This window comes from Falco biarmicus, chromosome 7 (assembly GCF_023638135.1).
Source record: "Falco biarmicus isolate bFalBia1 chromosome 7, bFalBia1.pri, whole genome shotgun sequence".
Classification (NCBI taxonomy): domain Eukaryota; kingdom Metazoa; phylum Chordata; class Aves; order Falconiformes; family Falconidae; genus Falco; species Falco biarmicus.
Window position 1 is genome coordinate 60,728,243 of NC_079294.1, and position 18,366 is coordinate 60,746,608.

Genomic DNA, 18,366 nt, shown 5'->3' on the forward strand with positions numbered 1-18,366 from the left:
TTTTCTTTTAAAGATAATCCTAATGTATACTGCATGCCTTACCTGTTTTACTGAAAATTAAAAATTAATAAATTTTAAATTCCTACCCAGAAGAGGACAAGTGCATCTCCTTTTCTTGAGGGCTTAATTTCATCAAGCAGGTAGAAAATTTGGCATTTAAATTGCTAGGACCAAGGCCCAGAAGACCCGATAGAAGTACTATGTGCAGTAAGTGAATGAATTCTGGCAGTTGAATTTATAACAAAACATCATCATGCTACTAAAGCTTACTAATTAGGAGATCTGAGCAATGCCCATATGCATTTTAAAAAGATGAGAATTGCAGGTGCCGTCATTATGACGTTGCTAAGGTTGATCTGTGGTGGTGCAGTGATGTTCCCTGTAATCCTGTGCCTACTACCTGTCGTACCGTCTGTGGCCCAGCCTTCCTCTTTGTGCGCACCAGTGCCAGCAGGGAAGGTCACGGGTCCCTTTTGCAGCTTCTCTTAGTTGTCTTTAGCTTTGTTGCTGCCCTCATTCCTAGGTGAGGTACCCTAGGAATTGTTAAAATTCTGTCCTTTAAGTCTGTTAAGACCCACAAACTACAAGAGGATTGCTAACCTTCCCTTGACGGGGGAAAGCATTTCTCTTCTGTGAACGGTCAGGTTAGTCTTGACTTCAAAAAGCCTCCACATGCCTGTCACTGTTTCCAAACTCTTTGCAATTTTCTCGTGAAAAGGAAATGGTCAATTACAAAACCGTTTTGTTAAGATACAGAACAGCCTACTTCTCTCCGATACTTGGCCACTGTTCTTGTGGGGTTTATAGTAAGGCTTGGAAATCATTTCCAGTCTTTATCTGTGCCTCATTTCCTTTTCTATTCAAGGAGTAACAGTGTTTGCCTTTTCCAGTTGGTTGGGTTTTTTGGTTTGTTTTTTTTTTTAACTGCATTGGATGTTTATAGAAATTGAACGAGCCAGTGCCTGAATAACAGGGATGCCTCTATTCACAAATGCCTGTTTCATTGGTACTTTCATGTTGCTCATTCTTAAGGTTGCCATCCTACTAGGTCTGTTGATACACCTTTATAATTCTTATTTTGGGATAAAATGAACTATTTTTGCCTGTTGCTGTTTTCCATCTTTCATACTGTGCCATTTTAATGGGGACAAACCCCACCTAATATAGGTGAATTGCCAGGAAGGTTAGAGCTGCTTGGATTCATGAAGGAAAAACACTTCACCTGGATTTTTTGGTGGTGGTGGTGGTGCGTTTTCTCCTCCAGCAGAAGCAGCAGGTAGTGCGAGGGGGCTGGTCACACCTCCCACCTCGAGCAGAAGAGGGCTGCGCAGTGTCGTTTCTGGTTAGTATTTTAAAAGTCACTGTAATTCAGTATAACTAAGCGCTCTATGGCACACCAGCCTGCATCCAGGGGCAGCTGGTAAATGCTGTTTCTGTCCTGTGTGATGCTGTTAATGGGCCAGTGTGGTCACTGTCAGTCCTGGTGTCAGCTGGGTGAAGTTATCGGTGGCAGTGTATCGATGGGTTTCTGTAATCTGAAAACCAGATCTGTTAACCATTATTAAATTAACAGTAATAATTGTTTTTTATTTATTATTAAATTAAATTAAATATTATTATTAAATATTTAAAGAAATATTTAAATTGGCAGTAATAGTTGTAATAAAGGATTTTTCAAGAACTTGGGGAGATATATATATATTTAATCATTATTGGTATTTTGAGAGGGAGAAATGGGGCAGATAAAGGAACTTCAGCCTCTTCCCAGTTTTACTAGCAATGGGCAGCAAATAGGTGTTCCTGCAGCACAGGGTTTTGCTCTGCAGTTTCTGCTAAGAAGAGGGTGTCCTCGTGCCAGGGGCCCTCCCGCTCGCCCACTGACCTCTTGCACCTCTCACTGCGTGACGGCAGAGTCCTCCCATCTTGTGAGGCGCTGTAATTCATCCCGTTAGGATGCCTGCTGATGCCCTGGCTCCCAAACCGCAGCACGGAGGTGGCTCTGTCGGGGTTTCTGCTGTTCAGATGGCTCAGTGCCTGCTGAGGCTGTCATAATAATCCTATTGGCAACGTCCTTGGCCTGAATACGGAATAAAATGGGAAAAGAACGTGTTACTTTTTGACACTTCTCTGAAACAGAAACTTTTTTTTTCTTATTCCAGAACTATTGTGCCTCTGCTCTGTTGCAGTTAGACCGGAGAGACCCTATTTTTTTTTTACAGAATGCTAACTAGAATGCTCTAAGTCCATGAGACTTATAACCAAAACCTTTTTTCCCCCTGTTGTAATTTAATGGTACTCCAAAAAAACCAACAACCCGTGGGCTCAGCTTTACTGCCTATAACATCTGCTTTTAGAGATAATTTTCAGTAGTGTCTGAAAATAGGCTGGACTTCTGTGTTGGTGATGTGCCTGCTAATTCTGTGGAAGCCACAGAGCAGAGCACTGAGCACTCATGAAATCATTAATATTTAAATCAGTTCAGGTGCTCTCATTGATGGCAATGTTACACATTGGCAGGCCTCCGTGTGCTTTGGAAAGCAGTGAGCAGCAAGGTGCCTGCAAGGTGCAAGGTCATCAGCAACGAGCAGTAGCTGTTGATTGAGCAGCACCATGAAGTAACCTGCGTCTTGCTGTAACTTCTGTTAAAGGCTTCTTTGTAATGAGGAGGGCTGGGATATACGTGAATAATTGTATTGCAAGGTTGTACTGGGAAAAAAAATCATGGTTGAGCAATTTCTGAGTCAATAAACAAATAAATAAGATAAAGGTGTAATATGTGTATTCATGTGATCATTGCTCGTTATTTCCCAGACCCATGGTTGCAAGCCATCCTGTGTGTTTTGGTTGTTTTGGTTTTTTTTTAACTTGTCCTCAGTGCAGTTTTATTTCATTCAACTTCTTTTGCAAAAAAAATAAGTTGAGTTTTTATACTCCCATCTAAAATGAAATCTCACGACTATCCAAAATAGTGCGTACTTAAATTACACATACTTTCATTCATCCTGCCAATTGTATCCACAGCCATACCCTACAACTTCTCAACCCTTGATAGTCAGCTGTTGTCCTTCTGAGCTGTAAAACATGCTAATAACTGTGTGAACTTTAGGTAACTGCAATTATACGAGGATGGAGTTGCCAGGGACCCTAATGGAAGCATAGGCAGGTGTTTGGGCACTTAACAGCTGATTTTGACAGAAGATTTTTGAAAAACTTAACTTTTCTTTCATTTAAATGTGGGAGCCAGGTATTTTGTTGTGATCTAATGAGCTGTGTAAACTTACCAGGGAAAGGTCACTTTCCATCTTATCGTTGCTCCTACCCAACCCCTGTCCCCACATAACATCACCATTTAAGCCATATTACTCAATTCTGAAATAACCCCAGGAAGGCCTGAAATATATTTCAGCCACGTTATTATTTCTGTCAGCAGTGATAAGCCAGGACAGCCTCACTTTCTGGGATGGGAAAATCAACTTTAGATTTGTAACAGGGGACGCTGTGCTCAGGAGATCCCCAAATGATGCAGCTGAATACTGGAGACAGACTACAGGAAAGCAGGAAAAAAAAGTCAGATCAGCTGCATTAATTTCCTGAGGTGTTGCTATCAACTGACAGACCCTGGGGCTTTAGGTGAGACATCTGTGCTTTAAGAAACATTATCCCGTACTACTCATTCAACACTAACACAATAGAAGATGAGGTTACAGTTATGCTGGGAATTTCATCGTGATCTCCCATTACACACTTTGCCAAAGGAGAAGAGATACTTACTTTGTGAGGGGCTTCCTCACCACAAGCCCCTCACCGTGTCCTGGTACTGCTCCCGACGGCTGAGATATTCCAGCTGAGATGCAAACGCAGAAATTGCAAATTATTCTATTTGCAAAGTGATGGAGCTGTCCCTTGGGTTTTGTTTTGGGGGCCATACAGTGGGTGTACAGGCTGCATCCAGCTCCATGGCTGAGGGATCACTGCAGGGAGGAGCTGCCGAAGGTGTTTTGTGAAGAAGCCATGCAAGAGGAAGGAAGGGTGTAGCTGCAGTGGTGGTTTCTACACATGCCTCCCGCATCCTTTGGTCAGGAAGAAGGTGGTGTGACAAAACAGCCTCTGAGCCAGCTGCCAAAATGGCCCTTTGGGGCTGAAAAGCCCTGGACACATCACAGTGGTTTCAGCTGCTGCTGGGGGTGATGGGCAGGCTGGTCGAAGACCTGCGAGGGCAGCGTACAGAGCACTTCATTCGGGGAGCTGGACAGGCAGTGTTCCTTATTGCCCCGCGGAGCTGGGAGAATGGGAGCGCCGTGCAGCAGCGGCGGGAGCATCCCTGCACCTGGGAGCTGTGGGCAGGATCCGTGCCAGCTCAGCCGCTGCTGCCCGCGGGCGGCTAACAGGACTGGTCCTGGCCTGCTGGCATAAGGCGGCAGGTATGTAAGAGTCAAAAAACCCGCTGGGTTTTCCTTCATTTGCGGCCCATACCTTTTGTTTCCATTGTCCAAAGCAGCATCTAAAAGAAAAGAAAAACAAAAAAACCCCACCAAACCCACACACCCCCTCCCGACGGCTCTCACTGCACCCCGCCTTTAAAAGGCAGGCGGTGCAGCCAGAAGGACAATACTAAGTTTTAGAATTTTGCCCGTTAACCCGCAAACTCACGCGTTTGAAATCAGTTTTGCCGGGCAGCCGGTGCGCGGAGAGCTGCGGTGAAAGGTGCGGGAGCTCCGCGGGCCCGCGGCGCTGCGCCGGGCGGCCGCCAGGGGGCGGGCGCGGACAGGCCACGGCAGCTGCTGCGCCCCGAGCGCTGCGCCGGGCCGCGCCGGGTCACAGCGGGGCCGCGGGCGGGCGGGGTCGGAGGGACCCCAAAGCCCGTCTGGTTCCCAGCCCCCGCCACGGGCAGGGACCCCTCCCGCCAGCCCAGGCTGCTCCCAGCCCCAGCCAGCCTGGCCTTGGGCACTGCCAGGGATGGGGCATCCACAGCTGCTCTGGGCAGCCTGGGACAGCACCTCGCCACCCCCACAGTGAAGAATTTCCTCTTAATATCGAACCTAAAGCTGCCTTTTTTCAGCTTAATACCATTCCCCCCGTCCTGTCGCTACAGGCCCTACCAAAAAGCCTGTCCCCATCTTTCTCGAAGTCCCTTATGCTATGTTATGTTATAGTATACCCATTTAATAATTTACATTGTCTTTGTAATATATTATCTATATTACAGATATTAAAATGCTATATTTTTAATAACAAATGTATATAACTTCTTAATATATAATTATTTATATATTTAATATATATATAACTTTTTAATAACAAATCAATTTAATTTACTAACAAATTAATCATATTTTCCTACAGAAGATAATGTAGTTAATGTACAGTGTATTTTATATATTCATGGATAGAATCTATCTGGTCTATATTTAAATACAAACACATAACTAAAAATTAAGTGGTAATTTTAGAACTAATGTAGTTAATTGTATATAGGTTATACAGAGTTTGTCGTTGAGTTAGTTCTAACAACTGTATATACATATATATATAGACACCTACACACAGACACACACATATACACACACAAATATATACGCAGACACACACAAATACACTCACGTAAATATCCACACACAGGCACCCCAACCACACACAAATTCACACATATATACACACATACACGTGCACACACACAAACACAAAGTGCACGCACTCCCCTTACACAGGCCACACACAAATGCAGATATCCATATGTAGAGCCCTCATGCACAGACATACGCACGTATATATCCACCCTCCTGCTCCTTACACACACACGCAGAGCGACGCAGTGGTAACGGCTGCCCACATGCTGCGGCACGGCGAGGTGGGGGCACCTCTTCACACCTCCCTTTGACTCCATCAAAAAATCAATAATGTAATAATGTATGGGAGTCTGTGTGTAAGGGTGTGTGTGTAAGATGTGTGTGTGTGTATACATATGAGATATGTGTATGGGTGTGCATACATGTGCCTGTGTATGTATGTGTACGTGTGTATACAGAAGAATGTATACGTCTTTATAAGGTATGTACATATATTTGTGTGTGTGTGCGTGCACATAAGATTGTGTGCACACATATGAAAGCTGTGTGTACACGTGTATGTAAGAGATGTGTCTGTGTATGCACGTGCATGTACGAGCTGTGCATACGAGAGCACGTGCGATGAATCCTGGCTGCCCACCCTGGGGGTCTCCGCAGCTCCTGCCCCATGAGCAGGCTCCCGGCTGCCCCGTGGCTTTCTGGAGGTGCCTGGGGGCTCCCTGTGCCCCCCACCCCCCCATCAATTTGCTGCGGTCAGAGGCTAAAGCCCAGCTCTGCCCCTGCTCCCACAACAGCCTCTGCAGCTCTCAACAGGGAAGGTTTTGATCTTATCGCTCTATTAAATAGATGCTTCATTTTTCCCTGATGCTGGTGTTGTGACGTCAGATTTCTGCCATGACTTTCAGCTTTTTTCTTCCTTTTCCCCATGCAGTTGATCTGCAAAAGCCCACATGTCAGTAACTTCAATCCAACACGAGTAGGCAGGGTGCATTTCTAGTTTCCTGGCCTGGAGCCATTAGGCGGTAGTTCTCTAACGTGCTAACTACTATTTTGATACTTGATTCAAAAATATGTGCTTGGATGCTGGAAACGTTGAGTGCTGCCACCAAAAAATCCCATTCCAGTTTTGGAGCCTCCAAAAAGTTTTACAGTGGAGTCTGCCCAGCTGGCACTGTCCCATGGTGGAAAATTTACAGTCTAAGTCGTACTTGACCTGACAGTGAGATTCTCACAAGCTGTAATAGTCGCCCACTACAAAAACTTTATAGGTTTTATATATTATTTCCATATGTATTTTTACTCCGTGTTCACCCTATTCAATGAAGAAAAAGTTTTGTGAGCAAGGGAACAAGATTTTTGGTTTAATCTGCTAATAGTCCCCCACCTTTGGCTGCCCCAAATACAGCCCTTGCTTGTGTCTGCCCCCTGTGACACCCCCTTTCCCGCTCCCATCTCCTTCCCTTCCCATCTCCCTGCCTCACAGCCTGCAAGGGTGACTGGGCAGGCAGTGAAATGTACTGTGGTCTGCACAGACTGGCCAGCAAACGCACACAGGGGTGGTTTGGCCCCTTGGTCTCTGCCTTTTGAAGTAAGTAGGGAGCTGTGTACCTTTCTCTCAGATGCTGTACTAAGGCTCGTGTGTGTCCCCAGCAAATGCCAGCTCATTGCTACAGACACTGAAGAGACAAGAGACAAAAAAAATAAAATAAGAAATTTGCATTGAATATTTATTTCGATAAACATTGTGTACTCCAAACAACTACATGTTATCTCAGTTGTAAGCCACAATCTGTTGGGACCAATGTCCCAAGAGCTCTTGTCATCATAAACCAGTCGATGCATTACCACGGTCTGCGGACACAGAGAGCTTTCAAGTGCAAAGCAGATTATCTGAAAAGACATATCGCCAGTCTCCTTAACAACCCCAACAACGCTAAACTCCAGTAAAAATGCTTCATATGTCTGCAATTTAGTTGTCTTAGTGCCATTGTAATAAATTAATAGAAAATATATCTTTTTTTTTTTTTCATTGGAAAGTCTATAAGAAAATGTACAAACATCTAACTCCGAAAAAGGACCAGCTGTTTCGGCGACAGGTAAAACAAGCATTCGAACAGAGGCAAAAAAATCCAAACATCCAAACAAACAAACAGACAAACAAAATGCAATCAAAAACCCCCACTCTACCGATGGCAGTTGTATAGGCAAACGTGGAAACATTTGCAGTAATAAAACCTTACGAAGAGGGTAACTGCAGCTTGTGCAGGGACTGTGCAGGATGTACAAAGAACAAGCAGTCAGGTAAGTCACTAGTCAAAATGTGCATGAGGAATTTCTAGAATGGTCAAAGATTAAAAAAGTGATCATATGGCACAAAACTGTTGCTGACTGGTGATGGTACTAGGCTTCATTCTGCCTTCAGAGCAGCACACTGACCATCCCATAAAGGTCAATGGGAGCCCTTTGCATTTCACAGGCTTGGCTGTCCCGTTACGCTGCTGCGATGCTCTGTTATCCCTCAGGCTTACAGACTGCAGTGATCCCGTACTCGGAATTCACAGCGTGAGACCGACCCTCGCTCCAAAACCAGCCCCATGTGACAAGCTTTGCATGATAGAACAACCTACTTCAACATCTTCTTCTCTTAATAAGATGAGAGGTTTTAGGAAAGAAAGAAAAAAGCGTTTCCTAGAGCCAAGTCTTATGATTTCACCCTGAGAATTCCCAAAATAGCAAAATCAGAAGCCACGCTTTCGCACAAAGGCAGCATGCTATAGAAGCTGAACAAACCACTGCAGGTGACAGGCCCAGCCGGCACGGTCCTTCCAGGCTTTTCCAGGAGGAGGGAGTGCGCTGGTGTCCCACTGTCCCACTGGAGCAGCACACTGCAGCGGGCAGCTCCTGCCCCGGCGTCATGCAAAACCACATCCCAAACCTGGTACATCCCGAGCCCAGCTTTCCTGCCCACCATTGGTTAAGTGCTCATGAAAGACCTACTCCTGCTTTGGTCCACCTCTCGGAGGCAAGTGCGCCCCGCTGACACGTGCAATGGTATCAGCAGGCTTGCCTCAGGCTGACGAAGAGGTTTAGGTAACCCAGACAAATGTACTCAAGAAATACAGAATGTAGTAGTAGAATGTACTCAAGACTCTTTTTTTAGCCTATTTGCTCGACTCCAGGGATCTGGCTCTGTTTTGGCTATCAGAGAACATCAGATAAATGATGTTTAGATAATCATGGTTGAACCACAAGTGAGACTGACTGTTTCAAGGAATAGTTTCTGAAATCCCCAAACCATCAGAAGACACTGGGGGTAAAAACAACCCACCCCACTTGCCTTTCACAAGTGTTCCCCATTCATTCTGGAAATGGCACAAATGCCTAAAGAGCATTCATTGCCAGACTCTTGTTAAGAAGCGAGGGAGGGAAAGCTCGGCTCTTTTTTTTTTTTCTTTTTTTTTCTTTTTTTTTTAAATACAATACACAGGACATTCAGCAAGTTCAAAACAACTATATAACAAGACTGAAAAGAACATTTCCAGTTTCAAAACCCAGGAAAGGCTTGGGGGGAATGTAACCTACAGTACTATGTAAATTTTGCTCATGGTTGCTTTGACTTTGAGAGCAATTGATCTAAACCAGGCTTATAGACTGCAACACCTGCCCAGCCTTTGGAATGGCACACAAAATCCTTGCCCTTTTGTTCCAGCTACAAGATAGAGCTTTGGATATTCTGGAAAAAAAGCAACTTAATGACATGAACTTTAATTAAAAGAAAGTAAAATGAAGTAACCATCAGCAACTAGAATAATTTCTGTAGTAATGGGGACAGGCAGAGACAAAGTGGGGAAACAAACGCAGACATTATTGGCAAAATTTGCATTCTATGTACTTTGAAGAGCTCGTCATCCTATCATTTACCCCTTCCCCCTGCCCTTAGTGTCCTTAGCATAGCCACAGCCTCCAGAGACACCTTCAGGGCATTTCTGAGCAACAGGCAGAAATATTACTGAGCACTAGCAGTGCTTACGATGTTTTACAATAATGTTTAACTTCCCAGCTTCAAGAGAAGCCCCTGTAGGAGTCCTGGTTGATGCTAAGCTGCCTTCATCACCCAGATATTGCTTTGAAGATGGGGGAAAGGAGGTACAAGGCATCCAAGTAGTTGTATGGGGATTTCCACTATAATTCTTCAGCTACCTGGTATCACCTGTGTCACCTTCTATCCAGACGTCATGTAACTCTTCCAGGAGGACCAAGACACTCATGCCCTTAAGCCTGAGGACAGGATCAGAAAGCAGCACACAGCAGAGCAGTCTGATCCCATTCCCTCTGACCTCCCTGGAAAGGCAAGGACCGCTCACCCTATTTGAGGCTGAATAACGTAAGCCCCCGTATTCCCAGTTAAAAACTGGGAGCCTTGAACAGGATGGCTTTGACTGGCTACCATAAACCCTGCAGACTGACTCTGAACATTATTACATGGTGGGACTGTATGGGAAAGGCTGTATATGTGCTAATCAACATTGCTTTCCTTCTGGCCTACAGCTGCTTGTTGAAGGAAAACTTCTTATCTGAGCAACCACTGTTAAAACCCTTGATCCATAGGAGAAACGCAGTTTTCTCAGCAAGCAGAAAAATGTGGTTTCATCAGTCTCCACTAACACGTTTTAGCCTCTCCTTCTCTCATCTCCTCCCCAACTATGTGCCATGAGTTCGAGTGTACAACACAGATCCCAAAGAGCTTCATCAAACATCAGAGAAACACAGAATCATTTAGGTTGGAAAAAACCTTTAAGATTACCAAGTCCAACCCTAAACCTAACACTGCCAAGTCCACCACTAAACCATGTGCATAAGTGCCACATCTACACGTCTTTTAAATATCTCCAGCGGTGGGAAGCTTTAGGATAAATTCTTATTGTCCAGTTACACTTCCCAGCACCTAGCTAATCATTCAAATATCCTCTTTCTATCTCAGATTTTCAGCTAGTCTTTGAATTGGCATTCCATGTTTAAGCGAGCAGCTCATTACACTATGGAAAAAAAAAAGAAAAAGAAAAAGAAAAAAAAAGGTGTTTGGGCAACTTAGAGGCTCGTAAAAGCAATAGTCCTTGATGGCCTTCAACCCTAGAATTCCCCTTTTGAGAGGCAGCCCTGTCACAGGGGTGCTGATAAAACCAGCAGCTCGTCAAACAGGTCAAACCTTGCTTAGTGACACAAGGGTCAACACGGCATCGGTGGGCAAGTCAGCCGGCGAGGAGCTGGTGATCACAGAACATACACTGATCACAGAGGAAGGCTTTTCTGTCACATGTGGCCACTCTAGCTACTTACAGTGAGATATCTTTGTGAACAGCAACAACAACAACAAAATGCTACACCTCTGGAGCAGGCTGGCGAGGCGCCTGCGGTGAGCAGTCAGTAGTCCGTCCCACGGGGGCAGTGCTGGCAGCCAGGAGGCAAAGCAGTGTGTCCTCATAATTTCATTTTCTTCACCACAGGAATCGGCAGTGCTTGATAGATTTTAGCTGAGTCCTCATTAGTGACCAGCTTCACCCAGACAGGGCGGAAGCTGCCTTTGAAGCCCACAAAAGCCATTTTTTCTGCAAACCAGAGCAGATATATATTAGGAGTGTGTCAGGGCTGCACCAGATACCCACCCACGTGTGTGGCTACACCCAGTGCCTAGATGGATGCAGGTGGACAACAGCACAGGTGCACACAATCTTTGCCCATTATGCATTCCCCAGGTAGTAAAGAAATACTTTTCTAATGAAGCTTAACTAAAATTTCATTTACATGTTGTATGCTTCCATTAATTAATAATGTGTGATACGTATCAGAGGAGAAAGAGAGAAGGAAAACCCCTTCCTAGCAGGCAAGGTTGAAGCTATCATTGTTGGCGTGGTGCTTATGCTCAAAAGCCTTTCCTGCTTGGGAAAGGTGGGGTGATGAGGAGGCACAGGACAACGAAGACCTTTGTTAGTATACATTAGTGTATAACACACACACACAAGAGGAAAGCGTACCAAAAGCTCACAGTTAGAGCTGATCAGAGCACCATGCACACAGAGCAGTATTCTAGCGCAATAAGCGATGCTTTGAAATCACTATGCTTTGTGCCTGCAAGCTGGAATTCTGTTTCAGGAGAAAACCAGCTAAAAATAAGTTCAGACAAGTAAAAAAATCCTCTTTTGGGGCATTTAGTAGGAAAAAGTCCAATATTCCTATTGTTAAAATGCCTTTTTATTTAAAATTAAACCTGGAAAATCAAACCCCCTAAATTCTTCACTTCTAAGAACAACTGCCAGAGCACTTTTTCCATCTACAGGATTAAACTGAGCGCAGTGGATACAACCTTACCGAATAAATAAGTGACTGGTCCCAGGACGTTTGAGCACATGCTGATAGAAACAAGCAAGGCAAAGTTTAGAAGCAGAAAAAAGGTCCCTTTACTGGAACCATGGGAGGGGAATAGAAAAGCTGCTACCTTTTAACCTAAACCCGTCCTCTGCTCCAAGTTTCTCCAGTACTTTAGTCCATGGTCCTCTTGAAATGAATCTTCCTTTAGATGTCACCAGCACTATGGAGCTGGAGGAAACAGAGCCATTTACAGACAGTCAGAACACATTCCTCGCTACTGGTAACTCCTGCCTGAGCGACTCAGCCACCCACAAACAACAGTGGTTTCTCCTTTAATGGCTTTTGTTGATACCTTCCAACAGTTTAGCCATATATTCACTTTTCCAATCATGCACAACCCATGAGAAAACAGACAGGATTCACCTTTTTTTTTTTAAACGCTGTTTTCTAGGATCATTTAAATATTTCCAACCAGCAATTCCATCCTGCTTTGATCAGAAAGGAAGATGCTCTCCCTGAGATGCTCTTAGCAAGTCTCAAGTAATTTCTTGTTCTTTCTTCATTACCAGATTAAACCTGAAGAAACTGACTTCTAGACTTTTGCTGGCCTGATGCTTTCCCTTCATTTTCAGTGTGCTTTTGCTTAAGAATTTGTTTAGTATTATCATTAGTAGTAGTACTACTACTGCCATACTTGCATGTAGTGTGTTTCACTCAAATTTCTTGGGGTACTCTACAAATGCCAAGTGAAAAACAAAAGACATGAGGTAATTGCTTGGGTAACACTCGATAGCTGCCTAGGCTTATTTCTAGATGGGTAGAACAAAAACCCAAGTCAAACATCAAGAGATAATCATGCAGTGAGCCTTTGCTGGGGAGAAGTGCAGGACACTCAGTGAAGTTAAGCTCGTGACGCCCTACAAGATGCACAAACACCCCTCATGGTTATCTCAAAGCCTATGGAGGAAGAGCTACTCTCCAGTGAGTTCCGCGGAAGTTTTGCCATTCAGTTCAACAGGGCTGGGATGCCATCTTTGTTGACCTCCTAATTAAAGCTGCACGACACTAAGTGAGTAAACGCTTGCTTAGAGGAAATTATTTCATTCCACCTTGCAGGGTCTGCATGACGGAAACTTCCTTGACTCAGATGGCATTTGCAGTCTTGCAGAACGAGCGCCTTGCTGTGCCTGCTTTCCAGCATCACAGTGGACACAAGGCACTAAAATTAATTAGGCAACAGCTCCTGCAGAGCTCAAGCCCTGAGCAACTGCATGCAGCAGTTGTATCTTAACACCTCAGCTGGAACTTGAACTGTTCAGGGGAAAATAGCAACGGGTGGTGGCAGAGGAACAAGAGAAGCAGAAGAGTTAAGAGTTGTCAGGACTTTTCCTAGAATAAATCCAAGGTGTTAAAATGCTCTAGTGCTTACAAGAGTGGATTGAGCTGGCAGGCTGGTTTTGACTACTTTGCGGATGCTGAATCACCTCTTTTTTCTTCCTTCAGTTCACTAAAATCATTACTTTCTATTAAGCCTTTCCTGCTATAGAAGTTTAAAATAAATTCACCAGATGTTTTGTTTTCTCATCCCTGGGAAACTCATCAGAAAAATGGATTTATTAAAAAAAAAGGCATCTGGCCTGCAGAGTGTTGCTTAAATGAACAAAGAGGCTTGTCCTTGCTAGAAACACCTCTTTTTGCATCCTTAAATCCATAAACCTAGAAGCTGTTTTAGCAGGCTTCTTCCCCGCCGCCAGCATCGTCCCTCTGCACAGCTCGAGCTCCATATGGTGGCGGAGAGAGGTGACAAGCTGCTGGCTGTATGGTCCCACCAGCCGCACGGTGTCCCCAGCTGAATCTGAACAACAGGTTTGTCCAACAAATGGATCAAAGATCTTCCATGGCTATAGCTGAAGCCCATGCCTGATCAAATTGCAAAGGCCTGCAGGGACTGGGCTGGAAAAACTTCTGGTGAAAGAAGGATGATAATTTGGGGGTTCCATCCTTGCAAAGACACAGCTGAGTGAGACCTGAGAGGTGCTGACCATGCTGGGTTAAGTTCCACTCCTAACCCCAACCCTAACCCTAACCCTAACCCTAACCTTAATCCTGTTCCAACACTAATCCTGAGAAGACAATGAGGCCCAGAAAGATTTAAATACACCTGAAGTGTAGTTGCCATTCAATCTTCTAAAGTAAGAAAGAATCCAGGAGCCGCATTTAGCCAGGATTGAGATTCGATTTTTTGCAGAGGAGGATGGCCTCTCTGAAAAGCTCTCTTATTTTTGTGTGCAAGAAAAGTGAGCAACTACCATGCTTCTCTGCAGTAACTACTCGATGTGGGTTTTGCAACCTTCAGAATTATTTAAGACAGTAGAAACACATCTGCATCCACCTGCGTGACACTGCTGAAACTTCCCCTACATCTCCAGAATAAATGCCAGCACAATATCCTGTTGATCTGCCCACAGCTATTTCAGATGATTCATCAACAAAGCAATCCTATTTGCATTAAATGTTACATATCAGGTTTCAAATCGACACAGATTTAATAACAATGAAATATATGCGTTTCCCAATAGCACTCCACAGACTATACGGGCACAACCCCTTTGATTAAAGGGTTTCTGATTTTGTTCCCATTCTTATGCCAGAGGGCAAAGTCACTGTCATCCTGGATGTAGGAACATGTGTTGGCTACTTACCACCTGCTTGCAGAACTCTGCGTTTCTGGCTGCCCATACTTAAAAAATAAAAGCATCCAGCCCTTAGGTCTGGGCAGGGAACATGTGCAAAGAGGAATGTATTTTATTAGTGGAAATTTCTGCCATTTAAGAGAGTATGCAGACAATAGAAAAATGTAAACCGTGCACATCTGTACCGATAAGTGGTTTGTGAATTTAAGCCTGTGGTTCGTCTACAACCCACAACATAAATGTAGATCTGCAGTTTATTAATCAAATGTAGCTCTGCAGTTTATCTGGGGCTTGATCAGTTCCTAAATCACAGAGTCTGCATCCTGCTGCTGCCTGCACATCCCACTCCCGTTTGGACCCTTTTGAAGCTGGTGGGTACAGAAGCACTTTGTCAGCCCGGTCAGCTGACAGCCCACGTTGGGTGACAAACCCCAGGAAACAGGTGAGTGTTGTACAGCATTCTTGTATGATGCACCTGAGTAACACCAGATTATTTACTCACTGGTCTTTGATGTTGCTGATGTAATTTTCTAACTGTGCTGGGATTCCTTGTAGAATTGAGTTTTTGAATGTTACTCGATCAACGACTTTTCCATGATGTCCATCAATCACAACCAGTTGGATACCCTCATCGGTAAGGAAAAACCTGACGCCGTCAACCTGTGCGGGGGGGGAAAAGTATTCTTGATCTATCATAGTAATACAATTACAGACAGCCACCTGTAAGAAGTACTGATAGTCTTGTGTCACTGGACTGCTCTTTCTATCAAAGGGCAGAATTCCAGATCTCTGAGGCCAAGTTGTCCCACATTTTTACTAGTAAGGGGAAGCTACAGCCATTTGTTTGGGGTTTTTTTTTCCTGCAAAATAGAAAGCAGAAGTGATCTGAGTCTAACTATCCGTGGTAATTCTGTAAGCAAATTTTCCATAAAAATGAAGCAAGTACCTGAGAATTTTGTCCCATCAAGTTCACTGAGAGGACCTGCTCACCTCAATGTATGCAAAATCATCCTTTAGGTGGAAGTACTGTTTCTTATAAGTTTCTATTTTCACTTCTAGTAGGTGGTCCTTAGTCTTCTGTTTACAAAAAACAAACAAAAAAAAAAAAAGGAGAGAAAAAGAGTTATTCTACTGAGGACATCCATTACCTGAATGCTGCATTTTTCAGAAAGCATTTTAAACCTTGAAATTCAATCAACAAGAAAGCTACATAATAAGCACTGACTTGCCAAATTACATCGCTAATGAGACTGGGCACTATGGTATCCTCTCTGCTCATCCTGTCAGCATTTAAATTGTTTCACCTAATGGCAGAGCATAAGTGATTCTCACTTTGCAGAGCTGACACATAATTCTCTGAGGCTTTGCTGTGGATTCCTGCTTCAAGGGTGATGAGTGAAAAAAACCCCACAAAATAAAACACAAAACCCCAGATAAATATCGCCCTCCCTCCTCCAGAACCAGACTAGATTTGATATAGGAGACAGTATTGTGCATTATATGAATGAGAGAGACACTCAGCTATGTGGTCCCCTTTCTGACACTGCTGTTATAGCCTGGAGGAGCTGGAAGCCGGGCAAGGAACTTTGTGACTCTCCAGAACCATTCCCTGGACCAGCCTGTCTTCCAGCTCATCACTTTTCACCCTGTGCTTTTAAGCACAAGCCATCACAACAGAGCCCCAAAAGACTTCAGTATCCAACTTCAACCGAAGTCTTGGGTGACTCTGTCCTTCAAGGACCTGCGCCCTCGGTGCATGCAAGAATCTGTTTGGTATTATTCCACACGCCTGAACCACTTCAGAAAACTCAGCACAGGACGTACTGAACCTGGTATAAAACCCTTCTATGCCTGTGGGCACAATATGTGCCAGAACTACAGGTTTACACTGGCAATAATTCTGTAATAAGAAATCAACTACTTTACCAGTTGTGCACTGGAAAGCTTCTTAGGCATGGGCACTTCTACTATCGGTGTCTCAATGTACTTGGGATAGGCCATGGCTTCACAGTCGCTGGCGCCAGCCGTCTTTGGGATCACAGCTTTGATTCTTATTCGTTCACAGCCCTTGACAGAGCAGAAAGCAAACTTCTCCTTTTCATTTTGAGCTTTGAGTTTCAGAAACAGCAGCCTACAGGTAGGAGAGAAAAATGAGCGGCAGCCTTGAGACTTCCACGCAAAAAATGGCTGCCTCTCAGTTTGGGTGAACTCCTTCCTAATGCTGTGCAACAATGTGCATTGAGAGCCTCAGTGCCCACGTCTGCGTTTTATAGTGCTCAGCATACCACGTGCAAATAAAAGGGGACACAGAAATGCTTTGGGGAGGTCAAGAAACTTAAGACAGATAAATTAGATGACACCTGAATGCTCTTTCAGATCTATTTTATAATGATACATATATGTAGAAATACATGCTTTGTATTTTAGGTCTTTCTTTCCCATTATTAAAATTCTTTAAAATAAAATAACAGGCTTTATACTCTTAGTTCCTGTGCATCCCTGTTGTGTTGTGTTAAAATGGTTGCTGTTCAAAACAAGAAGGGTTGGGTGTGTCTCCAGTTCAGTTTCATCATCTGCACTTTGCTTTTGTCTTTTTTTTTCTAATTTGTATTCACTTGGCAAAGTGTTTCCCAGAGTAACTGCAGCACAGCAGAGGCTATGAATGACTGGCAGCTGTGGGAGTCCCAGGAAAACCTCACACTGGTCACATTCCCAGAAAGAGTTTCTGGTTTTGTTGTGATCCTCACTAATGGCATTAGCCAAATGGCTCACAATTCCAGCAGCTTTCCCAAAGCGGTGTCCAAATCGGCCAAGGCCTGCTTCCTTACCCAGTGTCCTCATCCCAGTAGTAGTATCCTTTACTAGGGTATCTGTGCTCCAGTTTCTCCATTTGAGAAGTTCTGTAGAAGGTTCCAGTTTTGTACGTTTTCTTCAAGAGACGATTGTGGATGTCTGAGAGAATGGAAAATGTCGTCCCTTTAGGATAGCAAAACCCTACTTGGATCCAGTCGTTCCTAAAAATAGCAAAGACTGACATTATAACGAGTTGATACATGACTATTATTTTCCTGGGCATGCTAGAAGCCAAACTAAATAATTCACTCTGAAATGTAACTTAATTTTTTCCTGGCTAGTTAAAATTTTAATGGTTTGGGATGAATCAATGCAACGTAATTTAGACATAACAACCATGGGTTAGTTAAGCAATGTGGGTCAGATCTGCTCCTGACTTCTACACCTGTGACTTCCATGCACCAGGAATGAATTAGCTCTAGCTTCTAAAAATGAACCGTGTTATCTTGCAGGGCTTCCCACGGGAGGAAACGGGAATCTGAGATGTCAAATGGAATGATGGTGAACTCCGTCGACTTCCTGGAACAAGCATGTTCATTCTGGAAAAGCTCACAAGGTGAAGACCTCACTCATTAAAAATGTGCAGTTAGTTACATTATTGAACTGGAATGTTGGAATTCAGTCGGATCACTCACTTGTTGAAGTTGATGAGCCATATGGCGAGCTCTTCGGGGGCTGTCTTGTCCCAGTGGATGGTGTAGCCTTTCCTCAGAGTTATGACTGGCTGATACTGCTGGTAATGAGTGCTTTTGCTCAAAGCGCCTTCCAAGTAGAGTGGGTGATTGTGGTAGTCATTTTTTATTATTTTCATTTTCAGGTTGGCTGGCTTGTAGGCTTGGATGTATATCTAGATGAGAAAAAGATCACCAAGGGTTTAATGAACTACA

General features: G+C 44.0%; 2 protein-coding genes across 4 annotated transcripts in view; both read right to left on the reverse strand.

Moving 5' to 3' along the window:
* Positions 1-126: 126 nt before the first annotated feature.
* Positions 127-7,787, reverse strand: LOC130152333 (uncharacterized). Its single transcript, XM_056345723.1, has 3 exons — positions 3,806-7,787; positions 1,883-2,077; positions 127-1,535 (listed from the first exon to the last, which is right to left on the reverse strand). Exon 1 carries the CDS (start codon positions 7,785-7,787, stop codon positions 6,864-6,866), a length of 924 nt encoding a protein of 307 aa, XP_056201698.1. The 3' UTR covers positions 127-1,535; positions 1,883-2,077; positions 3,806-6,863.
* CEMIP (cell migration inducing hyaluronidase 1) overlaps positions 7,269-18,366 on the reverse strand; it is a 114,079-nt gene continuing 102,981 nt past the window's right edge. For 2 of the 3 annotated variants that reach the window (XM_056345720.1, XM_056345719.1), the window contains exons 23-29: positions 18,115-18,326; positions 17,455-17,640; positions 16,553-16,757; positions 15,617-15,703; positions 15,129-15,286; positions 12,061-12,161; positions 7,269-11,173 (exon numbers count right to left, since the gene is read on the reverse strand). In XM_056345720.1, coding sequence (XP_056201695.1) covers positions 11,046-11,173; positions 12,061-12,161; positions 15,129-15,286; positions 15,617-15,703; positions 16,553-16,757; positions 17,455-17,640; positions 18,115-18,326 — 1,077 coding nt within the window. In that variant the 3' untranslated portion in view covers positions 7,269-11,045. The remainder of the gene's footprint in view (positions 11,174-12,060; positions 12,162-15,128; positions 15,287-15,616; positions 15,704-16,552; positions 16,758-17,454; positions 17,641-18,114; positions 18,327-18,366) is intronic. The other variant, XM_056345721.1, reaches the window with a different exon arrangement.

What these genes read in the sequence shown, in the direction of transcription:
- LOC130152333 (XM_056345723.1), bottom strand. Translation starts at nt 7,787, where the DNA reads ATGTTTCCACGTTTGCCTATACAACTGCCATCGGTAGAGTGGGGGTTT.